We start from the raw sequence: 27275 nt of genomic DNA on the forward strand, positions 1-27275 counted from the left end.
CTTGCTGTATATACATGTACTTTGTTAATGGGAAGTGACTGTCTGGAAAAGGAGTATGGCAGAAAGGGATCTAGGAGTTATAGTGGACCACAAGCTGAATATGAGTCAGCAGTGTGATGCTGTTGCAAAAAAAGCAAACATGATTCTGGAATGCATTAACAGGTGTGTTGTGAGCAAGCACTGGTTAGGCCTCAGTTGGAGTATTGTGTCCCGTTCTGGGCACCACATTTCAAGAAAGATATGGAGAAATTGGAGAGGGTCCAGAGAAGAACATCAAGAATGATTAAACGTCTAGAGAACATGACCTAAGAAGGAAGGCTGAAAGAATTGGGTTTGTTTAGTTTAGAAAAGAGAAGACTGAGGGGGAAACATGATAGCTGTTTTCAGGTATCTAAAAAGGTGTCATAAGGAGGAGGGAGAAAACTTGTTCATCTTGGCCTCTGAGGATAGAACAAGAAGCAATGGGCTTAAACTGCCGCAAGAAAGGTTTAGGTTGGACATTAGGAAAAACTTCCTGACTGTCAGAGTAGTCAAACACTGGAATAAATTGCCCAGGGAGGTTGTGGAATCCCCATCTCTGGAGATATTTAAGAGGAGGTTGGATAAATGTCTATCAGGGATGGTCTAGAAAGTATTTGGTCCTGCCATGAGGGCAGGGGACTGGACTCGATGACTTCTCGAGGTCCCTTCCAGTCCTAGTATTCTATGATTGTATGATTTTGAAATAATGCCGCAGTGTAGATGTGCCCCCGCAAAGCCCACATCCTCAGTCCCCTGCCCTGAGCCCTCCTTACCCCCAACCTCCTGTCCTGACTCCTACACTCCCTGCATCTCCAACAGATACCCTGAGTCTCCCACACACACACTAACCACCTACTCTGACCCTCCCACTCTCTCCCACACTTAAATTTCGCATAGATCCTGTCATATTGCACCCTCCAACACCCTGCCCTAACCCCCCCCCCCCGGGGGGTGCAATATGACACGGACTCCCCATGTGACCTTTCCCAAGTCTTTGCCCTTCCAGAAGCCAAATTTCCTCAGATGTGGATGAAGACAATCCCAGTGTCTCTCCCAGATCCATGGGAGGGCCGTGGGGTTTAGCGAATACAGGGCTGGAGGAAGCAAGCTTCATGGCAGCAGATCCTCTAAATATTCTGACTGTGTGTGTAGGACTCCATGGTATCACTGCAGCCATAGAGCCTGGGGCTCGGGAGAAAGTAGGAATAGAGGATGGACAAGCAGAGCTGCTCTCACCTGCGGGCCGCTGGAGAGCCAGAGTTAGCCTCTCACACCCAGATGCCCTCACTCCCCTCCACAACCCCTGCATCAGACACTTACCTGTGCAGCTGAAGGGGGTACCAGGCTGGCTGGGAGGGACGTAGCCTGCCCGGCAGGTCCAGGTGTAACTGCCCAGCGTGCTGTTGCAGATGGAGGTGGGGCCGCAGAATGATGGATAGTGGGAACATTTGTCAATATCTAGGGGAGAGAAGAAAGAGTTATTCACCTTGTGCAGTAACTGTAGATCTTCAAGGTGTGTGTCCCTATGGGTGCTCCACTCGGAGTGCTGGTGCGTCCTCGTGCCAGCAACTGGAGACTTTTCCAACAGTTTCCACTGTGCCATGCATGCGCTGTGGCACCCTCTTGTGCTGTTGGAATCCGTTAGGTGTGCGCGTCTTCTCTACCCAAGCAGGGGAAGGAAGGAGGGTAGTGGAGCATCAATGGGGACACATACCTCGAAGAACTATTGTTACTGCACAAGGTGAGTAACTTTTTCTTCTCCTTCGAGTGATGTCCCCGTGGGTGCTCCACTCTGGGCGTATGTCTACACTACAGCACTAATTCGAACTAACTTAGTTCGAATTACTTAATTCGAACCAAGCTAATTTGAATTAGTGCGTCTAGACTTAAAAACTAGTTCGAATTAGCGTTTTGCTAATTTGAACTAGCACGTCCACACTGACTGGACACTGGGGCGCACTTAAGGGCAGCTGAAACCGGTTCCAGCAGGGCATCAGGTCAGTAGTTGCTTTGTGTGGCTGCTGTCTGAGGCTATCTGAGGCTCGTGCTTAAAGGGACCCCCTGGACAGCCGGTTCTCAGCTTTTTCGCTTGCTTGCCAACCTCGCCGAGGGACAGCAAAGCGTTTTTCTCTGCACCTGTCTGTGTAGGTGGCTCCCTTTGGGGACGCCGCCGCAGTTGGCAACATGGAGCCAGAGCTGGCTCTGGGCTTTCTGGTGCAGTTTTTGGACTTGCTGCTGCAAGCCTGCCAGCAATGGATGGAGGCTGCCTTGCACCAACTGGTGCATATCAGCCCCCTTCTCTCCCCCTGGCCTCCCTGGGGGTCATGGAGGAGTGGCAGCAGCGCCTGGATGCCCTGCCGCATATGGCATCTGGACACTAGCAGCGACTGGTGGGACCACATCGTCCTGGAGCGCTGGGGAGACAGACAGTGGACCCAGAACTTCAGGATGAAGAGGGACACCTTGCTGGAGCTATGCGAGTGGCTCGCCCCTGCTCTGTGGTGACGGGACACTCGCATGAGGCCCGCCATCCCCCTCCAGAAGCATATGGCCATCGCCCTCTGGAAGCTCTCCACGCTGGACAGCTACCGATCTGTCGGGAACCAGTTTGGCGTGGGGAGATCCACCGTTGGAGCAGTGCTCATGCAGGTACAGCACCAACCGGCCACTGGGCCAGGGATGGAGGGGGGCTGCAAGAAGGGGATGGGCCACCTCAGGGAAAATGTGGGGGGAGGAGGTGAAAGGGCCCCGCACCGGAGGGTTCAGTCTGTCCTGGCCGTACTACACGCCACCCGCGGGGGTTGCTTCCGGGAGTGGGGTGCGGGGCAGTGCCAGGGAATGAACAGTCCCAGCCACCCGGGCGCCCCAGTGATTCGCGGTTTGCTGTGTCCTTCTGCAGGTGGTCAAGGCCATCAACTGGGTGCTGCTACACAGGGTGGTCCGCCTCGGTATCCGGGATGGGGCCCTCTGCCCCGGGGTCGATCACCACCCAGGGGGCATGGATGGCGTGAGCCCCCAGCATGCGATCCAGGGCCTCAAAGTGGGGGCAGGTCTCCGGGTTGGCCCCTGGCTGGCATGCCCTGGAGTAGGACTGCCGCAGGTCCTTGATTTTACAACGGACCTGCTCCGGTCCGCATGTGGTCTCTGGCGGCCAGGCTGGCAGCCATGTGGCTGTAGACGGCCGCGTTCCTGTGGCTAATGTGGAGATCATGGACGTTGGAGGCCTCCCCCCAAACCTCGATGAGGTCCACGATCTCTGCACTTGATCAGGCAGGCGCCTGCCTCTTGCAGCCCCGGCCAGGCTCGTGTGAACTGCCAGCCTGGTCCTGGGAAGAGGCAGAGGGCTGGGTGGCAGCGGGTGGCTGACTCATCGTGTGCCAGGTGCAGGGTCTGCTGGCTGGGTACTGGCAGGCTTGCAACTGGCACAAACACTGTAGCCAGACCGTGCCCCTTTAAGGGTTCCGGGACCGGAAGGGGGGCAGAAGAGTTTTCCTGGTTGTGCCCAGAGTGGCCACCAGGGCAAGCTGGGGAGGGCTAGCCTCCCACTAGTTCGACTTAAGTGGCTACACAGCCCTTAATTCGAACTACTTAATTCGAACTAGGTGTTAGTCCTCATAGAATGAGCTTTACCTAGTTTGAATTAAGCACTCCGCTAGTTCGAATTAAGTTCGAACTAGCGGTTTGCATGTGTAGCGCCTATTAAAGTTAATTCGAACTAACGGTTGTAAGTAGGCATCATGGAGGTAGAGAGCCAAAAGCCAGTCCCCTTGATCCATTGTGAGAATAACTGTTGCTAGGGTTACCATCTTGAAGCGGTGGTAAGCAATGTATTTGTTGAGTCTCCTCAAATACAATATAGGTCGCCATCCTCCAGTCTTTTTCTGGGATATGAAGTAGGTTGAGTAAAAGCCCCGACTGTGGAATTCTGATGGGACCTGTTCTATGGCACCTAATTTTAGTAGGTGAGAGACTTCTTGATGGAGAAGGTTTTCATGAAATGGATCCCTGAAGAGGGACGGGTTGGGAGGGTGGGTGGGAGGCAAGGAGGTGAAGGGGATGGCATAACCATATTGGATAAGTTCTAGGATCCATTTGTCTGATATGATTTGGGTTTATTGATGGAAAAAAGCTTGGAGACGATGGCTGAACTGAGACTGACTGGTCACGAGCGTCATTGGGGTGGTTTTCTGGCTCTTTACGTATTTTTCAAATTTGTTGTTTGGCTATGGATGGATGGGTCGTAGAGCAGTATTGTTGCTGTGGGCATGGGGGTTTGCGACATTGTGGCCTTTCCTTTTGGCGGAAATTATATCTGGGTTGTTGCCTGTATGGCTCCCTGGGTCTCTGGTAGGTTGAGTACCTGGTTCTCTTAAAGGGGGAAGTGTACATTTCCAGGGTCCTGAGAGTGGTGCGGGAGTACTTCATGGAATATAATACTTCGTCTGTCTTAGCAGCAAAGAGGTTGGTCTTGTCAAAGGACAGATCTCTGACCTTCTGCTATAGATCTCTTATGACTCCAGATGCCTGCAGCCATGAAATTCTGCGCAATACAATGATAGATGCTATTATATGGGCCAGTGTGTTTGCGGACTGTAGGGCTATATGGGAAACGGTATGGCCTTTCTGCAGGATGCTAAGGAGAGTTGGCCTCTTGTGTTCTGGTAAGTGCTAAATTAGGTCTTGCAGTTTAGAACAGTTGATGTAATCGTAGTCTGTGAACATCACCATGTAGTTTGCTGCTCTAAGGAGCAGGGTGGTGGAGGAATAGACTTTACGACCCACTATGTCAACTCTTTTATGGTCTTTGTCTTGTGGAGTGGTCCTGAGGTTAGATAGTCTTTCCTTATGTCGAACAGAGTCCACCACTAATGAGTTTGGTGGGGGATGGGTGAAGAGGAAATCCATTCCTTTTGGTGCAATGAAGTACTTGAGGTCTGCCCTTTTGTTAGTTGTGGTAATGGACGCAGGATTCTGCCAGATATTATCCGCTGGGTCCATAATAGCTTCGTACACGGGGAATGCTATTCGGGAGGTAGTGGGAGGCTGTACTGTGGCTCAGTTACCAAAGTGGTAATTGGCAGAGAAGCTGGTGGTGGTCTGGAGATGGTGGAGGGGACACAATGGTGGCTCTTCTTAGGTCGTGGATCCCACAGCTGCCATTGAGTGGTATAGGTAGTGGTGGGTAGCCATACTGTTGTGCATACCATGGTGGTGGAGGAGGAGGGTATGTGTATGCCACGGAGTCTGGTTGCCAAGAGGGAGGTCTGTGAGCAGGACTGGAGTGTTGGGAAGAAAATATACTCCTTGGTTCCATGCCCACATTGCTCGGAGATCGTGAGATATTTCATTATCTACGCGAGTGCACTGACTGGATAGAGGATCCCAGTGAGATCAGTGCCGTTGGCGTGAGGCTCCATACTGGGGATCGATAGCATGCATGTTCCTGAGACGGTGCCGAGGTGTGTGGCTTACTTGGTGCCGATGGCGGCCCTGGTGCTGAGTGATCCAGTGGAGGCATATTGGTGCAGGGCTTCTTTGGCATGGACGTTGGTGCTGTTTGAGTCTGTTGCCTTGGTGCTGTGCGATCCGTATGTCGGCCCGCCTGTGCAGCCGGTGCTGTTGGTGAAGGCAGTGCCATTGGTGCATGAGGTGCCCATGGTCTCTGTTTCAGCTCTGAGTGGGCTCTCCTGTGCGGTGCCGTCCTCTTGGACAGTGGCGTTCCTGACATGCTGAGCCTATCTGTGGTGGTCGTTGGTGCCGAGGGTAGGAAATAGGCAGGAGACAGACCCGTTTTCGCTGCCATAAGGCCAGAGAGGGCAGAGGGATGAGATTTATCCATACCTTTGCTCTGGGAGGCCCACTTTGGAGCCAGTGGTGAGTCCTCTGACGGTGGTCAAAGTGACTTCTCGTAGAGGAGAGTTTTCAGTCTGTTCGCTCAATCCCGGCGCGCTCTGGCTGTGAGTTTCAAGCAGTGGGGGCACTTTTGTGTCTGGTGTGACTCCAACGGGCACTTTATACACTTAAAATGCTCGTCAGAAATGGGCATAGTATCCCGGCACGTCTGGCACCTTTTAAAGTTGGGAGATCCCGACATGAGGCGTGGGGGAAGAACGGCAAGCCGCAAGGAAAAACTTTTTTTTTTAAACTTTAGATTGTGGAGGGTTGGTGGGGTAGATGACTTGGATACTTACATAACTAATGGGAGTAACTGGGTTTTTCATGGTTTTCTTTGACAAAGATTGAAAGGCTCTGTCTGCTGCTGAGGATGGTAGAAAAGGGACTGAGGAGCCGAGCCGGGAGAGTGCCTAACGGATTTCAACAGCACAAGGGGGTGCTACAGCACGTGTGCGGTGTGGTGGAAACTGCTAGAAAAGTCTCCGGTCGCCAGGGTGAGGAGTGGAGCACCCAGAGTGGAGCACCAGCACCCAGAGTGGAGCACCCATGGGGACACCATTAGAAGAAGAATCCAGGTTGGCCATGCGTGATGCTATGACACCAGTGACCTACTGCCCCAGGTCCCTCACACTGATCCAAACCTTCCTGGTGGGTAGGGATGATGGGGAGATCTGCTTTCCTATTATTATAGGACCACACCGTGAGTGATGGAGCCCCGCCAGCTCCCCCTGCAACCAATGGGAGCGGAGGCTGTTCAGCTGTCACTCAGCACACCTCAGTGGATGGTGTCCATTCACACAGCACCACAGGGGTCTGTGACTGCCTTATTTCAGCCTGGGGTCCTGTGGTCACTGCAACTACAACATCGATTCTCCACCTGGACAGACAAACACTGACCAGCTTTGTCAGGGCTACAAAGCAGCGCCCACACCTGGGATCTGGGATAGGGCAACTCAAGGGCACTGGCCCATCCATTGCCTGGTCCCTGTGAATGCTCCACCCTGCTAGGGGGGGTGTGTCTGCTTGAGCTGGGACTCGCACCTCCCAGCTGCCCTACACATTTCCCCTCATGTCACATCCACACAGTGACACACCCATGTGCCTTTCTAGGGCTGGACCCAGAAGTCTGATCCAGGCACAGAGGTTTTTAGTCTGAAGGTGCCTCCCAGTAACAGACTCGGCCCTTTAGCTCACACAATAGGGACAGAGGGTTTGGAGTCTTGGACATCAAATTGTCCCTAGGAAACTCAAGGTGGAATTTTTGGGACTTTTCTCACTGAAACACACACACCAAACCATTCATCAGGGATAGAGCCGTCATCGCAGAGTGAAGTTCCAGTTTCCTATTTCTTTTTGGTTGCGGCTGGTTTGCATGTGGATGGGTTTTTTAATTAAATCTGAACTAAATTTCCCAATGAAGCCTCATTGTGAAGCAAAAAGCCAACACATTTTATTTAAAACATGTCACAACACAAGGCCAGAAGGACCCGGGTTTGATTCCCACCCTCAGGGTGTTACACATGGGCACAGGGAGGCCGTGCCAGGCCCTGGCCATGGAGTTCAGAGTCTAATTACACCAGTCTAGTGTCTGCTCTGACTCTACGGTAGGGAATGCGGCTCCACCAGAGGATTCGAGCCCCCATGGCCAAGAGGGCTGTGGGGTTTCAGGAGCAGAGGGCCGGAGGAAGGGAGATGCATAGCAGCTGATCCTGTAGCTATTCGGTGTGGGTAGGAAGGAGCCCCTGGTACCATCCTCATGAAATATCTGCAGCTGTCCAGGCTTTGGAGAGAAAGAATCTGGGGTGGGCCAATAGAGCTGCTCAGAGCGAAGCTCTCGACTGCAGGGTGACCTGGTCAGCCAGCGTAGGCCTCTCATACCCTGAGCCCCACATGCACCCCCCCAACCCGCGTCGAAGGCTTACCTGTGCAGTTGAAGGGGGCACCAGGCTGGCTGGGTGAGAGGTAGCCTGCCCGGCACCTGCAGGTGTAACTGCCCAGCGTGTTGCTGCAGATGGAGTTGAGGCCGCAGGGTGATGGGTCGCGGGAACATTCATCAATATCTACGCGGGGGCAGGGAGAATCCAGGTGGGTCATTCATGACAGTAGTACACCAGTGATCTACTCCCCCATGCCCACACGCTGATCCAAACCCCATTGGACTCCCTGAGACTCTTTCCACTACCCCCAGTGGCTTTTGGGATGGGTCTCTCTGTGCCAGATCCAGCACTGACACAGTGCACGGCTGCGTCAAGGATGGGGTGTCCATGACACACTCGTCAACATTTGTGACAGAGAAAGAAAGACCCAGCTCTACACAGCAGAACTTGCCTTTGATAGGAGGGGGGAGCAGGAATAGGCTCCTAGCAGGTTTGCAATATGTTGCCCATCCCCAACAGGCCACAATGCTAGTGACCTGGGAAGTGGGAGTCAGGACGCCTCGGTTCCCATCTTAGCTCTGTGAGGAGAGTGAGGGTTGGGAGCTGGAGCAAAGAGGAGCCGGGGAGGAGGCAGGGAGAGTGAGGACACCCGAGGTTGATTGCTGGTTGTGAGGTAGGAAGGTGGTGTGTTTGTGCTAGTTGGATGGTGCACAAGCTTCCCTGTGTGACGGCGCGTTGGGGTTTCCCATCTCCTGCACCCCCGTAGTGGCATGAACAGACTCCATCAGCCGGTAGAATAAAGGGAGTTTATTGCTTCTCCGGGATACAGCACAGCACCGATGTAATCCAGTTACAGGGCTAGGCCTGTGATACCTCAGCCCCCCTTGAGATGGGGGAGACTGGGCCCTTAAATCCCAGCCCCCTTGCTCAGGCTGCTTCCTCCATTATTCCAGACAGAAACTAAAAAACTCTCTTCCAGCCCTGCCCCCCAGCCAGGTTTTGGTCTCCGCCTTCCTTCCTTTGTCTCCCTCCCTGGGAGGCTGAGCCTGGGTGTCTGGGTTAATACACATTTGGGTGAGTCAGTGAGAATCTCCCATCAGAGCGCAGGGGGACCCTGGGTCACAGAGCAGACAGCCCCCCCCACTATGTCACACCCTGCATTCAAGATGGAGCTTGAGGAGGGGAGTATGTCTAGTGGGGAAAGCAGGGGATTGAGGAATCAGGACTCCTGGGTTCCAACTTCAGCTCTGCCACGATCTTCCCATGTGACCTTTGCTAAGTGTTTTCTCTTAAGGAAGCCTCAGTTTCCCTAAATGCAAATAAAGACTATCCAATTTTCTCTACCCAGATCTGTTTTCTCCTAAAGTGTGGGGGTGTCCATGGATACAAGGGCTGTGGGGTATTGCTAGCAAAGAGATAGAGGAAGTTAATTGTGTGGCAGCAGATCCTCTAACTATTGCTCCAGCTGTAGCACCTGGGGCTCTGCAGAGAGTAGGAATAGAGCATGGGGAGGCAGAGCTACTCTCACCTAGGGCCACTAGAGAGCCAGCGTTAGCGCCTCACACCCAGAGCCCAGCCCCACCCTCTGAATCAGACACTTACCTGTGCAGTTGAAGGGGGCACCAGGCTGGCTGGGCGGGAGGTAGCCTGGCTGGCAAATGCAGGTGTAACTACCCAGTGTATTGATGCAGATGGAGTTGGGGCCACAAAGCGACGGGTCTTGGGAACATTCCTCAATATCTGGTTGGGGAAGAATCCAGGCCGGCCATGTATGACACTAGGACAAGAGTGTTCTACTGTACCAGACCCCACACACTGACCCAAACCCCATTGGATCCAGTGGCAATCTTTCCATCAGCCTCAGAGGCCTTTTCCATCCGTCACTCTGCTCCGTGCCTGAACTGAACTGAGCTGCTCAGAACGAAGCTCTCGACTGCAGGGTGACCTGGTCAGCCAGAGTTGGCCTCTCATATCCTGAGCCCCACATGCACCCCCCTACCCGCGTCGGAGGCTTACCTGTGCAGTTGAAGGGGGCACCAGGCTGGCTGGGTGAGAGGTAGCCTGCCTGGCACGTGCAGGTGTAATTGCCCAGCGTGTTGCTGCAGATGGAGTTGGGGCCGCAGGGCGATGGGTTGTGGGAACATTCATCAATATCTACGGGGGGCGGGGAGAATCCAGGTTGGTCATTCATGACACTAGTGATCTACTCCCCCATGCCCACACGCTGATCCAAACCCCATTGGACTCCCTGAGACTCTTTCCACTACCCCCAGTGGCTTTTGGGATGGGTCTCTCTGTCCCAGATCCAGCACTGACACAGTGCACGGCTGCGTCAAGGATGGGGAGTACGTGACACACTCGTCAACCTTTGTGACAGAGAAAGAAAGACCCAGCTCTACACAGCAGAACTTCTTTTGATAGGACGGGGGAGCGGCCCTTGGCATCAGGGGGGCACCATGCCAGGAAGAGACTCCCAGCAGGTTTGCAATATGTTGCCCATCCCAAAGAGTCAACAGTGCTAGTGGCCTGGGAAGTGGGAGTCAGGATGCCAGGTTCCCTTCTGAGCTCTGTGAGGAGAGTGAGGGTTGGGAGCTGGAGCAGAGAAGAGCCGGGGGGGAGGGAGAGTGAGGACGCCTGGGGTCAATTGCTGATTATGGGGTAGAAAGGTGGTGCGCTCATCCCAGCTGTATGGCACAAAGGCTTACCCTGCATTCTAGCTGGAGCTTGAGGAAGGGAGTATGCCTAGTGGTGAAAGTGGTTTGGGGAATCAGGACTCCTGGGTTCCATCCTCAGCTCTGCCACGGACTTCCTGTGTGACCTTTGCCAAATGTTTTTTCCTTCCGGAAGCCTCAGTTTCTCCAGATGTGCATACAGACTATCCAATTTTCTGTGCCCTGATCTGCTTTCTACTAGAGGGTGGGGATGTCCATGAACGCAGGGCCTGTGGGGTTTTGTGAGCAGAGAGATGGAGGAAGCCAACTGCGTGGCAGCAGATCCTCTAACTCATGGGGCACCAACCACTAGTTCAGGATCTACTGGTAGATCTTGGAGCCTTTGACAGATGACCCTGACTGGTTTGGCCAGAAGGCTATCAAGTGCCAGCACCTCATCTGCTTCTCTCAGCACTGCTGTGCTGCTCCTGCCTTTTGCCTTGGAGCTGCCTCTCACACCTCCACCCCCACCCCGGGGCTGTCTTAGTCCCCTGCACCATAATCCAGATGCCACCTTTGTTAAGCGGAGCCCAGCTGGAGCCCGGATTCCAAACCCCGGCCCCAGTCCTGAACCCCTCCTGCACCCCAAACCCCTGCACCCAAATTCCCTCTCAGAGCCTGCACCTTGAACACCATTCCTGCATCTCAACTTCCTGCCCCAGTCTCAACTCAGAGTTCCTCCACACTCCAAATCCTTTAGCCCAAGATCAGAGACTCCATCTTCCTCCCCAGCACAACAGCCCCCTCTTCTTGAGAAAAGTAAATGAGGTTGGGGAGGAAGGAAGGATGGAGTGAGAGGGACGGGGCCTCGGAGAAGGGGTGGGAAGGAGGTGGGCCCAGAGTGTTTGGGTTTGAGGTAGACCCTGGATTGCACTTAAATTCAAAAAGTGATCTTGTGCTTAGAGGTTGGAGACCCCTGCTCTAACTATTCCGGCTGGGTGGGAAGGACTCCCATGAAATTGCTGGGACTCTGGAGAAAGTAGGAACAGGAAGTGGGGAGGCAGAGCTGCTCTCACTTAGGGCCACTGGAGAGCAGGCATTAGTGCCTCACACCCGGAGCCCAGCCCCACCCCGTGCATCAGACACTTACCTGTGCAGTTGAAGGGGGTGTCAGGCTGGCTGGGCGAGAGGTAGCCTGCCCGGCACGTGCAGGTGTAACTGCCCAGTGTGTTGTTGCAGATGGAGTTGAGGCCGCAGGGTGATGGGTCTTGGGAACATTCATCAATATCTGGACAGGGAAGGATGAAGGCTGGCCATGTGTGACTCTAGGACACCAGTGTTCTACTGCCCCAGGCCCCTCACACTGTCCCAAACCCCACTGGATCCAGTGGCAATCTTTTCATCAGCCCCAGAGGCCTTTTCCATCCGTCACTCTGCTCCGTGCTTGAACTGGGTCTCACCGTTGCACTGCGCTGCTGAATCAGTGATGCGCTGCTTTCCAGAACTGAATGCAAAGCTCGGCTTGCAGGAGCAATAGTGGCCCCCTGGGGCGTGGGTTCAGGGGATGTCCCCAAGACACACCGCTGAATGCAGATGGGCCCGGCTCTGCACAACAGAGCCTTCTCTTTGTGGAGGATGGGGAGGGGGAGAAGGCAGGACTAGCAGCTGGCATCAGAGGGGCACCATGCCAGGAATATGGCTGCCTGCAGGTATACAGTCTGCTACCCACCCTCAAGAGGCAACAGTGTTAGTGGCCTGAATAGAAGGAGTCATGATGCCTGGAGTCTAGTGGTGAAAGCAGTGTTCTGGGGTGTCAGAACTCCTGGGTTCTGTGGCTTGCTCTTCCCCAGACTCTCCATGTGACCTATGCCAAAGTCCTTTACCTTCCAGAAGGGACCAAACCAGAAAGAAATATTCAGGAGGAAACTGTCTCTAGGCAACTCAACTGGAATTTTTGGGACTTTTCTGACAAACAAAACCACCAATAAAGAGGTTACTCAGCTTATGCAGTAACTCGTGTTCTTCGAGATAGGTGTCCCTGTGGGAGTTCAACTGCAGGTGTTTTGGCATCCCTGCGTCTCAGATATTTTTAGCAGCAGTACCCTAGGTGCCAACATGCATGCACAGTGCTGTCTCGTGACATAGCGAGCGTGCCAAGACGCGCATATAATCAACGGTCCCTCAGTTTTTTCTCTACCACAGAGAGATGTTTACTACAAAGCAGAGGGGAGAAGGAAGGGTTGTGGAGGATCCACTCAGACACCCATCTCAAAGAATACCAGTTACCACACAAGGTGAGTCACCTCCTTTTCTTTTCGAGGAGTGTCCCTGTGAGGGTTCCACTCTAAGGGTATGTCTACACTACCCTCCTAGTTTGAACTAGGAGGGTAATGTATGCATACCGCACTTGCAAATGAAGCCCGGGATTTGAATTTCCTGGGCTTCATTTGCATAAGCGGGGCGCCGCCATTTTTAAAACCCCGCTAGTTCGAACCCCGTGCAGCGCGGCTACACGGGGCACGAACTAGGTAGTTCGAACTAGGCTTCCTAGTTCGAACTACCGTTACTCCTCGTGAAATGAGGAGTAACGGTAGTTCGAACTAGGAAGCCTAGTTCAAACTACCTAGTTCGTGCCCCGTGTAGCCGCGCTGCACGGGGTTCAAACTAGCGGGGTTTTAAAAATGGCGGCGCCCCGCTTATGCAAATGAAGCCCAGGAAATTCAAATCCTGGGCTTCATTTGCAAGTGCGGTATGCATACATTACCCTCCTAGTTCAAACTACCGGGGTAGTGTAGACATACCCTAAGTGACTAGGGAGCAGTACCCTGAGAATTTGGAAGGAGAGGCTTTGGACATTTAGGCTACACCTAGACTACAAGCCTCTTTTGAAAGAGAGCGTCTAGACTATAAGCAGATTTTTCAAAAAAGCGAGCCGCTTTTTCAAAAGAGAGTCTAGATGCTCTCTTTCGAAAAAGCACAGTTTGCATTCAATAACACCTTTTTTTTAAAAAGTACTTTTGAAAAAAGGTGTTATTCCTCGTAAAATTAGGTTTACCGTGATTGAAAAAATTGCCATGTTCTTTCAATTTACTTTTTGAAAGAACGCTGCTGCAGTCTAGACACAGGTAAAGTTTTTTTGAAAAAAGGCTACTTTTTTTCAAAAAAAACTCTGTAGTCTAGACACACCCTTAGTGTGAGTGGCAGATAGAACTGCCAACCCAAACTGATTGTGTTGTGAGGCATACATAGCGAGGGCATTTAGAAAGCCTTGTTTAGAAATGACTTGACCTTTGGAACTATCTGGAAGGAATAGAAACAGCCTAGGAGAAAGTCTAAATTGCTTTGTTCGTTCTAGGTAAAAGGCTATTGCATGATGGACAAGGGAGGACCTAGGAGAAGAGGTGGCTGGGGAGGTCGGATCAAGGCAGCTGGACCCTCTTCTGGAGGCATCTGGATGACGCTTTTGGTAGAAGACAGGTAAGTACATTGGAATGTTCTGTGGAATGGAGAAACCACTTTGGGGAGAAATTTTGGGTGAGGCCTGAGCACCACTTTTCCTTGTAAAATATTGTGAATGGGGGGGTCGGCCATGAGTGTGGTGATCCATTAACTCTTCTCACCATGGCTATGAGGAAGGCAACCTCCACTGAGAGACAAAACTGAACCAGTCACCATTGGCTCACAGGGACTTGAAATCATCCACAGCTGTTGCTGGTGGGGGCATAATTGACTTGTCGGGGGAGGACGAAGTCAGAGGAATTGGGGGAAGAGTGTTATTCTCCTGGGTCTCCTCGAAGTCGTCTCTCTCCTCCTGAGTGGTGTCAGATCTCGTTGACACTGGGGGTCTTGGAGCCACTGATTGTGATTTCTGTTGTGGTGAGGCCTGAGGTGCTGCCATCTGGGCTCTGAAGGGGGCCCACAGTGGAGGGAAAGGGATAGGAGGGAACCAGGGAAAAGGCTGCCACATCTGCCCTTGGCTCTGTTGCTGTTGGAGTTGTGAGGATGGCTTGGGTGAAGAGTGGCATGGAGAGGAGCTCTCTTCATTGTCGTCCTCATCCTCACTTGAGAAAGGGGGAGCAGAGCTGGACAGGGAGGCAAGCCTGCTCAGTCCCTCCAGCATCACAGTGGCATCGGTGCTGAAGAGAGGGGTTCCTGGTACTGAGGTCACCGCCAGGTCTTCATGCAAAGTCAAAGAACGTGGTACTGGGAACACCAATACTGAGGATGCCAGCATGGTCTGTGTGCACTGGTGCTGGTATGGAGGCATTGTCTGCGCATGCTGCCAGCCATACTGAGGACATCTCGGGGTGAGATATTAGTGCCATCTTTGACAGGGTCTGTACCAATGTGTCCAGATGGCCTGCAATATCAGTCTGCTGTACTGGTTTCAGTACTGACAGTGTAGGAGGAGTCTTTTTAGGCTTAGCAAAGGAGTCCAGGGGATATGCTTCCTTAGCTGAAACTGACCCTTGGGACTTTTCCATACCGGGCATGCCCATAACCTGCTGATTCCCCAAAGTCAATGTCTTTGGTTCTGAGGATGGCTTTTGTTGTGATGACACCTTTTTAGTCAGCCTCTGGCACTTGGGGATGATGTGTGCTTCCTCATGGCTGTCTTCTTTGCTGGGATGTCTTAAGGAGACACGGCTTTTCTCTTGTCAGCAACTGCTGTAGGAGATGTTTGCGGTGGAATTCCCTGGGACTCTGGTTCAGAAGCTGGTCTCACCCTATTCTCCATAATGAGCAGTTTGAGTTGCAGCTCTCTCGCTGTAAGAGACCTGGAGGAGAGCTTTTTGCAATGGTGACACTTTTGGGGGAAGTGATCCTTCCCCAAGCACCGAATGCACTGTGTATGTCCATCTGAAACAGGGACAGACAGCTTGCTAGTCTGACATCTTTTAACACCTGGGGAGCTTGGCATGATTCTAACTCTAACTAAAGGGAAAGGTTAAGGCAGGAGAAAGGGTTAGAAAGAAAAAGTGGGGTTTTTTAAGGGGAAAAAAAAGGGAAATAAGAGAGGAGCACCCAAATAAATCTAAAAGAAAAGGCTATTTAGAGTAAATTAGACTAGTAAACAATCTGATCTGAACAAGTGAACAGGAGAGCGCTGCTGGGTTCCAACCAAAGCGTGAGGCAGTTGAGAAGGAACTGAGGGCTGCTTGACAACATGCACATCTCGGCATGCTCGCTACGGTGCGTGATGGCACTGCAAGTGCATGTCAGCACCCAGAGTACTGCAGCTAAAAATATCCGACTATCAGCACAGGGGCACCCAAACACCTAGGGTGGAGCACCCATGGGGACACTCCTCGAAAAAGAATAGTTAATGTGGGACCGAGCCTTCGATCCAATCTGAGGTTACGATTTCCCATTTCTTTTCAGTTGTGGCTGCTTTGCATTTGGTTGGTTTTTTAAAACAAAATCTAAACGTAGCTAGATTTCCCAATGAAACTTCATTGCGAAGCAAAAAGCCCAAACTTTTCATTTAAACTATGTCACAACTGTCACAATGCCAGGCCCTAAGGACCCGGGTTTGATTCCCGCCCGTAGGGTGTAACACACAGGCACCAGGAGGCCATGCTGGCCCCTGGCCCAGGAAGTCACAGCCTAATGACGCCAGTCCAGCACCTGCCCTGATTGAAGGCAGGGAATGCGGCTCCATCAGCGGACTCGAGCCTCCGTGGCCAAGGGGGTTGTGGGGTTTCAGCAGCAGAGGGCCAGAGGAAGGGAGATGCATGGCAGCTCATCCTGTATCTAATCAGACTGGGTGAGAAGGGGACCCCGTTACCATCCTCATGAAAACTCTGCAGATGTCTGGGCTTTGGAGAGTCAAAATCTGGGGTGGGTTGGCAGAGTTGCTCAGTACCTAGCTCATGACTTAGCAGGCATTGGCCTCTCACACCCAGAGCCCCACACGTCCCCCATATCAGACACATACCTGTGCAGCTGAAACGGCCATCAGACTGGCTGGGCGGGAAGTAGCCTGCTCGGCACCTGCAGGTGTAACTGCCCGGCGTGTTGTTGCAGATGGAGTTGAGGCCGCAGGGCGATGGGTCTTGGGAACATTCATCAATATCTGGACAGGGAAGAATCCAGGCCGGCCATGTATGAAGCTAGGACACCAGTGTTCTATGGCCTTAGGCCCCTCACACTGACCCAAACCCCATTGGATCCAGTGGGAATCTTTCCATTAACCCCACTGGCCTTTTCCATCCTTCACTCTGCCTCATGCCTGAACCGGCTCTCACCATTGCGCTGCACTGCTGGGTCAGTGATGCACTGCTCCTCAGAACTGGATGCAAAGCTGGGCTTGAATGGGGCAGCAGTGGCCCCCTGGGCTGTTCTGAAGGTGGTGTCCTCAGGGCACTCGCTGAATGCCGATGGGCTCACTCTGCACAACAGAGCCTTCTCTCGATGGGCAGAGGTGGGGCGGGGGGAGAAGGCAGCACCAACAGCTGGCATCAGAGGGCACCATGCCAGGAATATGGCTCCCTGAAGGTTTGCAATCTGCTGCCCATCCCCAAGAGGCAGCCGTGCTAGTGGCCTGCGCCTGAGTTCCCTTCTCAGCTCTGTGAGGAGAGTGAGGCTTGGGAGCTGCCGTAGGGAGGAGTCAGGAGAGGGAAGAGGGAGAGTGAGGACACCTTGGCTCTATTGCTGGCTGTGGGGTAGTGTGAGGGGGCAGCCCAACCCTGCACTGGCCAAGGGGAGAGCAAACTGTCTCGCTGGGCTGGGAAGGCCTCGTCCCCTCAGCAGTGCTGGGCATGCACCAACTGCGGGCCAGGTATAAAGGCCAGGAAAACAGCTCAGTCGGGGGCAGACCAGTGTTTCTATATCCTGGGAAATTTCCCAAATTCTGGGAATTTTTGAATAAAATGTCAAAATGGGAAATTGGGAATTTTCTTGAAAAACTGTTAAATCCTGGGAAATTTTCGATGAAATTAAAATTTCTGTTCATTTTATCATTCCTTTGGAATAAAAATTTGCAGACGATTCAGATTTATCAAAAACTGCTCTCAATTGGTCTTGCCAGTCAATTATTAGACCTCATTGAACTTGATGCTAAAAATTGTACAGCGAAAGGCATTTATACTAAATTCAAGGAGTCAATGTTCAAAAAAAATCCCATTGAATAATATTTTGGGTGTTGCTTGTGATGATGCAAATTTGATGATAGGAGCAAAGAATTCCTTTTTCTCTAAACTTAGAGAGGATGTTCCAAATGTTGTTTTGCTGAGATGTATTTGCCATCAGCCCTGAAGAAGTTCAGCCTCTACAGTTTTGCCTGATTTCGTAGAGCAGTTTATAAAAAATATCACTAACTATCCAGCACACAGGCTGCGTCTAGACTGGCAAGTTTTTCCACAAAAACAGCCACTTTTGCGGAAAAACTTGCCAGATGTCTACACTGGCAGTTTGAATTTGTGCAAGAACACTGACGATCTAATGTAAGATTGTCAGTGTTCTTGCGCAAATACTATGCTGCTCCCGTTTGGGAAAAAGCCCTCTTGCGCAAATGTATTTGCGCAAGAGTGCCAGTGTAGACAGCTAAAAAGTGTTTTGTGCAAAAAAGCCCTGATGGCGAAAATGGCAAAATCGTGTCTAGATTGGCACGGATGCTTTGAATGGTTACAGACATTAAAACTAAGAAAAGGAGTAACATGAAAACTAAACCTCTTAATTCTAGTGTAATAATCAGATCAGCTTTTATGAAAAAAAAAGAAAAAAAAAGAAAGATTCTAGTTTTGTAATTACAAAGAAGCACTTAAGTTTACATAATAAAAATATGTATGAATATGGATATGCCAGAAAAACTGGCGGTCAGACTGATAAAAATAGCAATGATGGTGATGACATTTCTAGTGAGGAGTCAAGTCGTGACTCATCTGATTAGTAAAACTCATCGTGATAGTTAAGTATTATGTATTAAATATTCTATTCATTTTATATGAAACGAAAATGTTTTATATTTGACGAGTTCCTTTATGTATCATATATAACTGAAATGTATACTGAAGTGTATACTGTACTGATTTTATCTTGCAGGAGTAAAATAATTAAAATGTTTTATTATTCTTTCATTTTATGAAAAACCATCCATGAAGTAATTAAAGATATTTGGATATATAAAAAATAATTATTTTTGGATGAAAAGTTCAGCTTTAATAAAATTATATTTTTAATTATAGAGAGCATCATAAATTCATCAAATTATTGTCGTATATTTTGAGTTAATAATTATATATATATATATATAAAAATAATAAACCCCATGAATTAACTATACATAAAATAGCCTTTATAACATATACAAAATAATCTGGGAATTTTTCATCAGATTTGGGAAATTTTTAGCACTGGCCTGGGAAAAGTTGGCAACACAATATAGAAACACTGGGACAGACCTCCGGAGGGGAATGAGATCCTGCCCAAACATTGGAGCAGCGACCACTGCCGCAGGCCCAGCAGCTATGGACACCCCATTGATTGCTGCTGCCCATGGCTTGCAGCTTCCCTACCCGCTGTCACCGCCCAGCTGCCACCATGCCAGCTGTCAACCCCAAATCTGACAACACTGTTGCACCAGACACGCCGCTGCCACAGCTGGACCTGCATTCCCAGGTGGGATCAACGCCGCACAGGGAGATGGGGTAGGAAGCTTCCCAAGGCAGGGAGCAGGAATAGGTCCGGTGGGCTCAGCGCGTTTCGGGGAAAACTCCCCGCCGAGCCAGTGGTGGGAACCACCCACCACTGATAGGGCCCTAGGCTGGGGTCTGGTGGAGAGTGAGGACCTGGGCCCCCCTAACCCTCTTTCCCAGATTCTGGACTAGAGGACAGATCCTGAAAGATTAGGCCTCTGGGCCTGCTGGGGAGAGACTAGGCCGCAGGGCCTGTTTTAAGAGACTCGGCCACAGGGCCGGATGGTGCGGGGCTAGACACCCTGCCACAGGCAGGAAGGTGGTGCACTGGTCCTAGGTGAGTGTTACACAGGCAGGACTCCTGGGTTCGATCCTGAGCTTCAGGAGAGGAGTCGGGGCTAGTTCTGCAAGCAGAGGGGAGTTGGGGGTCCTGTGTGACTTTGGTCAAGTCACTTCCCCACCTGAAGCCTCAGTTTCCCCCGTTGTGACCTGGAGACAATTTCTCTCCCAGATCTCCTTGCCCATTATTGCAGGGCCACGTGCTCAGAGGCAGGGCACCTGCCCCTCCCCTGTAACCGATGGGAGCGGAGGCTGCTCAGCTGTCCCTCAGCACGTCTCTGCCATGGGTCTCCATCCTCATGGCCCCACTGATGCACCTGGTGCACCCTGTCACCCGCATCTCCCGTGTCCGTCACAAGCTTTAGTTCATTACTTGCATCCCCCTCCCCAGCCCTGCACCAGCCCCAGCCCAGTGTGTCAGAGCAGGGCAAAGCCTCGGTCCCAGCCCGGCTGATGGCAAATCGCTGTTGTTTCAGGGGAGTCAATAGATCATCCTGGGTAAGGATCTGGCCCTGCACAAGCCAGCCCAGCATGTGTTGAGCACGGGGCAATAAGCAGCAAAGGGCTTTGGTGCCCGGCCATTGGCATCCCTGAGAGTAAAGGCTCCGTGGAGACGGCCGTGGTCCCAGGGGTGCTGGCTCTCACCAGGCCCAGGAGAGCACAGGACACAGAGCTGGGCTGAGGTGCTGGTGTGCACCGGGAGTCCCTCCATGACTGTCTGGGGGCAGGAGAGACCCTGCTGGGAGAACACCTTCAGCTTCCCACTGGCTCTCACCTGAGCAGTTCAGAGGGGCGACGCTGCTGGGCAGAAAGGCGTTTCCTCTAGAAGAGTTGTAGCCAGGTAGACAGATACAGGAAAAATGTATGGCCGTATCAAAGCACATGGCGTTCGGGCCACAGGGCAGGGCTTGCAGCTGGCATTCATTTTTATCTAGACAGGAGCATACAGAACCAGAGTCATTCAGTGGCCCAGGAAAGTGCTTTTGTTACCCCCAGTGGGTGTGAATTACAGGTTCCCCTATGAGCCAGTGTGCAAGAGTGCTCACGCTTTCCACCAGTGATGGGCAACCTGTGCCCTGAGGACTCCCTGACTTCCTCCATTCCCCGTACACCTCTCTCGCACTGGGACACCGAGGCCCCATACTTCTTATTCCTTCCCCTCCCTCCCAGCACTTTTAGAGGAGTTCTACAGATCACCCGATATGCCCTCTGTACCCCCTCCAACCCCTCCCTCCCTCAGCTGGAACATGGGCATCAGCTATTTGAGGCATTCCAGCTGTGGGAGGGTGGGAGAAGAGTAGGTAATTGCAAGGCTCCAGTGTGGGGAAGGTGCACGGGGGAGGGGCACAAGAGGACCCAGGCCACAGGAGGAACCCTAAGGGGCCTCAGGCTGTTCTGGCCCTCTGAGATGAAGGCGGGTCACTTGTGCAGCCCACTCACTATCCTGGGTTGCCCATCACTGTTTTCTGCTGTAGAGATCCCCTGTTTGTCCATTAGCCAAGACAGTGCCTGTTACATTTGGAGCCAGCTAATAAACACCGTTGATCATGGGTTAGTGTATAAAAATCATGAATGGGACATTTGCCATTCTGGCCTGAAAACATCTGTCATTTAGGAACACACGGATGGCCAGACTGGATCAGACCAGTGACCCTCTACCCTAAATCTGCTTTCATCAGTGGCTGGCACTAGACACTTCAGAAGATCATGTCAGATGTTCTTGCTATTTATATCAAAGTGTTATCCTACTTCAACATCTGATCAATTTGCAACCTGTGTAACATCCTGTGGCCAGGAGTTCCACAGGTTAATGTTGCTTCAGGTTAAAAAAATTCCTTTTCCCCATTTTAGGGGCTGGACTGTGGCTGGCCCTGACATGGATGCAGAGGAAGAGGGAACCCACAAGGTACTCCTCTTGCCTCTCCTTTGGAGGTCACACTTTTCTCCCTATTCTTCTTGGTGGATCATCATGTCCCAAAAATAAGTGGGACAGAGGCAGGGCCACAGTATGCTCCTCCCCTCTGCACTTGCTAATGGTGCTGTCTGGCCACTTAGAGGAGGGAAGGACACAGCGTGCCCTGTAGAACAGAATCTGAGATGCTTAGGGGAGGAATTCTCCGGGCCATCATGCCAAACCCCAGGGCTGTGTGCAGACTGCACTGCAGCTTTTTCACTTTATTGGCTGTCCCCTGGTCAGAGAGGAACAGATTGACTGGTGGAGGAAGCCGAGTCACTAAATCTGCTTGGCCACATCTATTCCTTCCTCGCTCTTCATCCCTACATCCTGCTTTCCAGTCAGCGACATCCTCGATACAGACCAAGTGGAAGACCCCTCCTGGGACACTAATGCCAGCAACAAAACAGTCACCCTGTTACATAGCTCCCCTCCCCGAGCTGGACTCAGGAGCTCACACTCACCCTGGCACATCACACTTTTATCAGTGAAATACTGCTCCCGAGTGCTAGACACGGACCCCTGTTTGCAGGTGCAGTGGTGGCCCCTAGGGATGACTTCACAGATTGCATACATAGGGCATTGGTTGGAAAATGAAGGAGGAAGGATTTAATTAAAATCAAACAATTAATTCCTCATTGCACCTTCACCCTCTTGCACATCTTCAATGGGCTTCATACTCGTTCTTTGGCCCTACCCACCCGCTCCAAGTGAGGACCTAGGAGAAGAGGTGGCTGGGGAGGTCAGATCAAGGCAACTGGACCCTCTTCTGGAGGCATCAGATGAAGAAGCCAGAAAAGCTCTGCAGGTCCCTCCCCTGCAGCAGGAATGGAAAAGCCAATGGTGGAGAGAGTCAGAACAGGGGGCAGGTGCTGAGGGTGCTGATCCTATGAACTGGCTCCGATACTACTGTGCATAAAGGGGCTTTTATGCCCATTTTCCAGATGGGGAACTGAGGCACGTGGTCCAAAGCAGTAATTTGGGTACCCCATTTCTGTTGGAGACCTCCAGGACCTGCTTTGTCAGAGTCCTTCACTTTCTGCAGCCAAGCACAGCTCCTGCTGACCTCACTAGCAGCTGGGAGCACTTAGCACCTCTGTAAATCAGACCCCATGGGTTCAAGTGAGGGCCTAGAAGATAAGCAGCCATACCTTAAAAACCGGGATAAGTGACTTGCCCAGCATCAGACCAGAAATCAGTGGCAGAGGAAGAGAGACTTCAGTTCCTCAGAGCAGCCCTCAGGTGCCTCAACCAGAGGACCATCCTTTCTCTTTCAGAAAGCCCCTGCCTCGTTCTCCTGCAGCACATACGGGTAACAACCTCCCTCACTACCCAGCCCTGATTATGACCAGTGCAGATCTAACCTGTGCACTTAGAGAGGCAGGAGACCAGTGACAAAAATAGGCTGTGATCACATAAGGGAAGTCTGGGACATAATGCACACGGGGGCAGAGACTCTTGGATTCTGACATTTCCTAACTTTGGAGTGCTTGACCTGCAACCTTTAGGACAGTGGCTTCCAAACTATGGGACACACCCCATCACACCCCCCATGAGGGCATGGAGGAATACTGGGGAGTGTAGGAGAGCCTGGACAGCCCCCATCAGAAAGAATACCATGCCACACAACCACATCATAAGCCTCCAGGAACCCAGCCTTGCAACCTAAAAAGATGCCAACTCTGCCCATATATCTATACTGGCGAATTCATAACTGGTCTGTAGTTTCCTGGGTTGTTCTTATTTCCCTTTTTACATATGGGCACTATATTTGCCCTTTTCCAGTCCTCTGGAATCTCTCCTGTCTCTCATGATTTTCCAAAGATGATAGCTAGAGGCTCAGATACCTCCTCAATCAGCTCCTTGAGTATTCTAGGATGCATTTCATCAGGCCCTGATGAATTGCAGGCATCTAACTTTTCTAGGTGATTTTTAACTTGTTCTTTTTTTATTTTACCTTCTAAAACTACCCCCTTCCCACTAGCATTCACTATGTTAGGCGTTCCTACAGACTTCTCGGTGAAGTCCGAAACAAAGAAGTCATTGAGCATCTCTGCCATTTCCAAATTTCCTGTTACTGCTTCTCCCTCCTCACTGACCAGTGGGCCTACCCTCTCCTTGGTCTTCCTCTTGCTTCTAATGTATTTATAAAACGTCTTCTTGTTTCCCTTTATTCCCGTAGCTAGTTTGAGCTCATTCTGTACCTTTGCCTTTCTAATCTTGCCCCTGCATTCCTGTGTTGTTTGCCTATATTCATCCTTTGTAATTTGTCCTACTTTCCATTTTTTATATGACTCCTTTTTTATTTTTAGATCATTCAAGATCTCTTGGTTAAGCCAAGGCAGTCTTTTGCTATATTTTCTATCTTTCCGACACATTGGAATAGCTTGCTTTTGGGCCCTTAACAATGTCCCTTTGAAAAACTGCCAATTCTCCTCAGTTGTTTTTCCTCTCAGTCACAATTACCCATGGGACTTTACCTATCAGCTCTCTGAGTTTACCAAAATCCGCCTTCCTGAAATCCATTGTCATCATCCGCAAATTTAATTCACATGCTAATGGACTCAGTCGTGATATGGGCTGGCTAGGACACTACCAATTTAATAACCACTGAAGGTGCTAACAGCTCTCTGAGTGGTATCCTTCCTGTCTTAGGAATCTATCTATTGACTTTGATTTTTTATCTGCTTACGTTTAAGTACCCATTCTCCAGATCCTTAATGATGCTGTGTCCCACCTCCTTCCCTTTTTCTTTAACCCCCTCTTTCCCTTCCGCTCTCCTATTTATTTTGAGTTTTCATATCCCAAACTCATAACTCTGGTCATCTGAAGAATTGGGCTGTGCATACGAAAGCTCATGATACCATCTACTTGTTTTGTTAGTCTATAAAGTGCTACCAGACCATTTGTTGGTTTTTTTCGGTAACAGACTAACTTGGCTATCCCCTGAAGCTCCTGAGCCATAGAACTGTCAACCAAGTATAGTATGGTCTGAATAGCAAGATGTAAGCCAAATATTTGCATAATAGGCATTTTATGCAATACGTAATTAATTGGTAGATATTACCAGAATGACCAGGTCAAGTATAAATATAGGTGTAGAAAAGATAATCAGCGAGAGAGGTCCCCAACACCTTACTTGCTGTAACTAGAAGCTGTGTCTGTTCCTACCGACCGATGCATTGTGGACACCTCTGCACAAGGGGAAACAAAGAGGTCACGACCTCCCATCTAACAATCGGTACGGTCTTAGCGGTGGAACTGTGTGTGATTTATAGAAATAAGTAAATGTATATCCATATCCTTAAAATTGAATATCTTGTGTTTTGTGGTAGGTGTAGCTGTTATTATGTTGTCTGTGCTACATCTCCCATTCATTGAAATAAGATCTGTGTAACTTTGCATTGCTTTACTTTACGATTCTGTGCATAATAAAGTTAGGGATAGAGTTTATCCTTTGTGTTTGCTGGCTCCTTTCGTATCTAATATCCAAATCACATGACAGGGGGAGATGACAAGGCCTGGGACAGCCCCTAATGGGTGCACCTTGTGTGACCAGGGCCTAGCAATGGTTCCTCACACCTGTTCAGTGGGAAACACAGAAGGAATTAGCACTGATCATGGAATTAAAAGGCAGCTCTGTTTAGTCCCCTGCCGAGCAAGTGGGGAAGGGGTAGGCAGACACAACGTAAGGAATCAGAAGGGAACGGAAAATCAGAAAGAGGAAAATGCAGGGGAAGGGGAGGAGGAAATGGGATGAAAAGTTCTTTGCCTGTTCAAAATTCCCTTCAGCTGCAGGACACACAGGGGTTCAGATCTGGAGATTTTGCCCAGGTTTCCAGGCATCAACTTACCCGCATTGGAGAAATGAGTCTCCTTGAGGCAGATGAGCCAGCAAAAGCCTGAAAGAGAAGAAACAAGCAAACATGTTCCTATGGCATTGGCTGGGCGAGGCCTCAGGAGATGAGTTTATTCCTGGCACTGCTAGCTGAGTTCAGCCAAGTCACAGCCCCACGGCCCGTGGCCCCTGGGGCTGGCTTCTCTAGTCCTATTTAGACACTCTCCAGAGCACTTTGTATCCACCCAGCTGAGTTCAGAGACAACAGTAGCTCTTGCTGAGCAAGGGGCCGGTGTGTCACCCCCAGGCCGAGAAGCAGCAGCAGAGCCAGGAACCTCAGGGCAGCAAGCCTTTGGGGGAATATCTCCTGGCAGCTGGGCTCCATAGGGACAGGCAGTTCCAGGGGGTGTTGTTGGTCAGCACTAGGCTCCTTCAGGGGAGAGGCAGGAGTACATTGGGTTTGGGGAGCAGGGCCACCAGGCAGCCAGCCAGAGCCCCAACTCCTGAGGAGCCGGGGAACCAAACAATTTGGGTGGCCCTTAGCAGCCTCCAATCCCCCGGCTCCTGGCAGGGGGCAACAGTTTTCAAACTCCCCCCTCCAGGCGTTGCCTCTCAATAATCAGAATAACGAGTCTTCCCTGGGCCAAATCCCAAGGCATTTACCTCAGGAACTAATCCCCAGGTGGTGTCAATCAGTGTGACACTTTTGACTACAGAGTCCATCTAGTCCAGTAGAATAATGGCCAGACTGGGCCAGACCAAAGGTCCACCTAGCCCAAAATCCCATCTCCCGACAGTGGCCAGTGCCAACTGCCCCAGAGGGAGTGAACAGAACAGGGAACCATCAAGTGATCCCTCCCTCCCCTGTCGCCCATTCCTGTGACAGACAGACGTTAGGAACGCCCTCCCTGCCCATCCTGTCTAGTAGCTATTGATGGACCTGTCCTCCACGAACGTAACTAGCTCTGTTTTGAACCCTCTTAAAGTCCCGGCCTGCACAACATCAAAAGTCTCTCTGGTGAACCTAAGGTCAAGGAAGCTAAGTCACTTCGAGTGTGAGGGCTTTGCAGCAAACCATAGGGTTGCCAGACGGTTTTGACAAAAATACCGGGCACACTTGACATTACATCACAATCTACATTAAATCTTGATTAGAAAATACTGGTCATTTTTATTATCTCAATTTGTTTCCTGAACAGAAAGCTCAAATACTGAACTGTCCAGTTTAAAACACAACCCAGCCCCAGCAGGCCCCACCGAGAGCTGAACTCAGATGCCCTGAGCACTGACTATGGCACCATGGGACCTGATTCCTGACAGTGGCCGATGCAGCAGTTTAGCCAGAGAAAGCCCCACAAAAGGACATGGGAGTCTGGCTCATTCTGTTCCGAGCTACGCAGATATCAAGTGATCTCCAAAAGCTGGGCTTGCTAACCACCCCTGCCAACTGCAGGCCCAGCTGAGACCCAGGGGGTTCGGAAACACTTCCTGGTTGAGGTGCCAGAAGCCCAGCAGCTCAGGCCAAACCCCTTTGGAGCTGGGAAGGCAAGTGGAAAGCTCAGACAACTCCTGCTGGCAAGGTCTCCGCAAACTGGGCTGCATGGATCCTCTCTCAGGCCCACTCACAGCTACAGTGGCTCACGGTGCGGTCTGAGTTGCAACAAAGGGGCCAATCGGGGTGTGATTGTCCACATTCACAGGGGCTGTTCACATTCACAGCCCAGTCTACGAGGTGGTTTCCATTTGGGAACTAAGGGGTCCAGACACTAGAAAATAGCAAAATATGTTTCTATGTCAAGTATCAGAGGGGTAGCCGTGTTAGTCTGAATCTGCAAAAGCAGCGAGGAGTCCTGTGGCACCTTATAGACTAACTGAAGTGTAGGAGCATAAGCTTTCATGGGTGTACAGATAGTTCGGAATAGGAAGCCTAGTCCGAACTATCTAGTTTATGCCGCGTGTAGCCGCGGGCATGGAGTCCGCACTAGCGGACATTTAAAAATGGTGGCGCCCGGCAACATGCAAATGAAGCCCAGGAAATTCAAATTCTGGGCTTCATTTGCAAGT

General features: G+C 51.1%; 1 protein-coding gene across 1 annotated transcript in view; it reads right to left on the reverse strand.

The window, feature by feature from the left end:
• LOC102449812 (adhesion G protein-coupled receptor E1-like) overlaps nucleotides 1-27275 on the reverse strand; it is an 80443-nt gene that overhangs the window by 43772 nt on the left and 9396 nt on the right. The window contains exons 3-10 of the mRNA XM_075902267.1: nucleotides 25228-25275; nucleotides 20195-20350; nucleotides 16383-16520; nucleotides 11595-11732; nucleotides 9810-9947; nucleotides 9396-9533; nucleotides 7839-7976; nucleotides 1342-1479 (exon numbers count right to left, since the gene is read on the reverse strand). Of these exons, the coding sequence (XP_075758382.1) occupies nucleotides 1342-1479; nucleotides 7839-7976; nucleotides 9396-9533; nucleotides 9810-9947; nucleotides 11595-11732; nucleotides 16383-16520; nucleotides 20195-20350; nucleotides 25228-25275 (1032 nt within the window). The remainder of the gene's footprint in view (nucleotides 1-1341; nucleotides 1480-7838; nucleotides 7977-9395; nucleotides 9534-9809; nucleotides 9948-11594; nucleotides 11733-16382; nucleotides 16521-20194; nucleotides 20351-25227; nucleotides 25276-27275) is intronic.

This window comes from Pelodiscus sinensis, chromosome 19 (genome assembly GCF_049634645.1).
Source record: "Pelodiscus sinensis isolate JC-2024 chromosome 19, ASM4963464v1, whole genome shotgun sequence".
NCBI classification, from domain to species: domain Eukaryota; kingdom Metazoa; phylum Chordata; order Testudines; family Trionychidae; genus Pelodiscus; species Pelodiscus sinensis.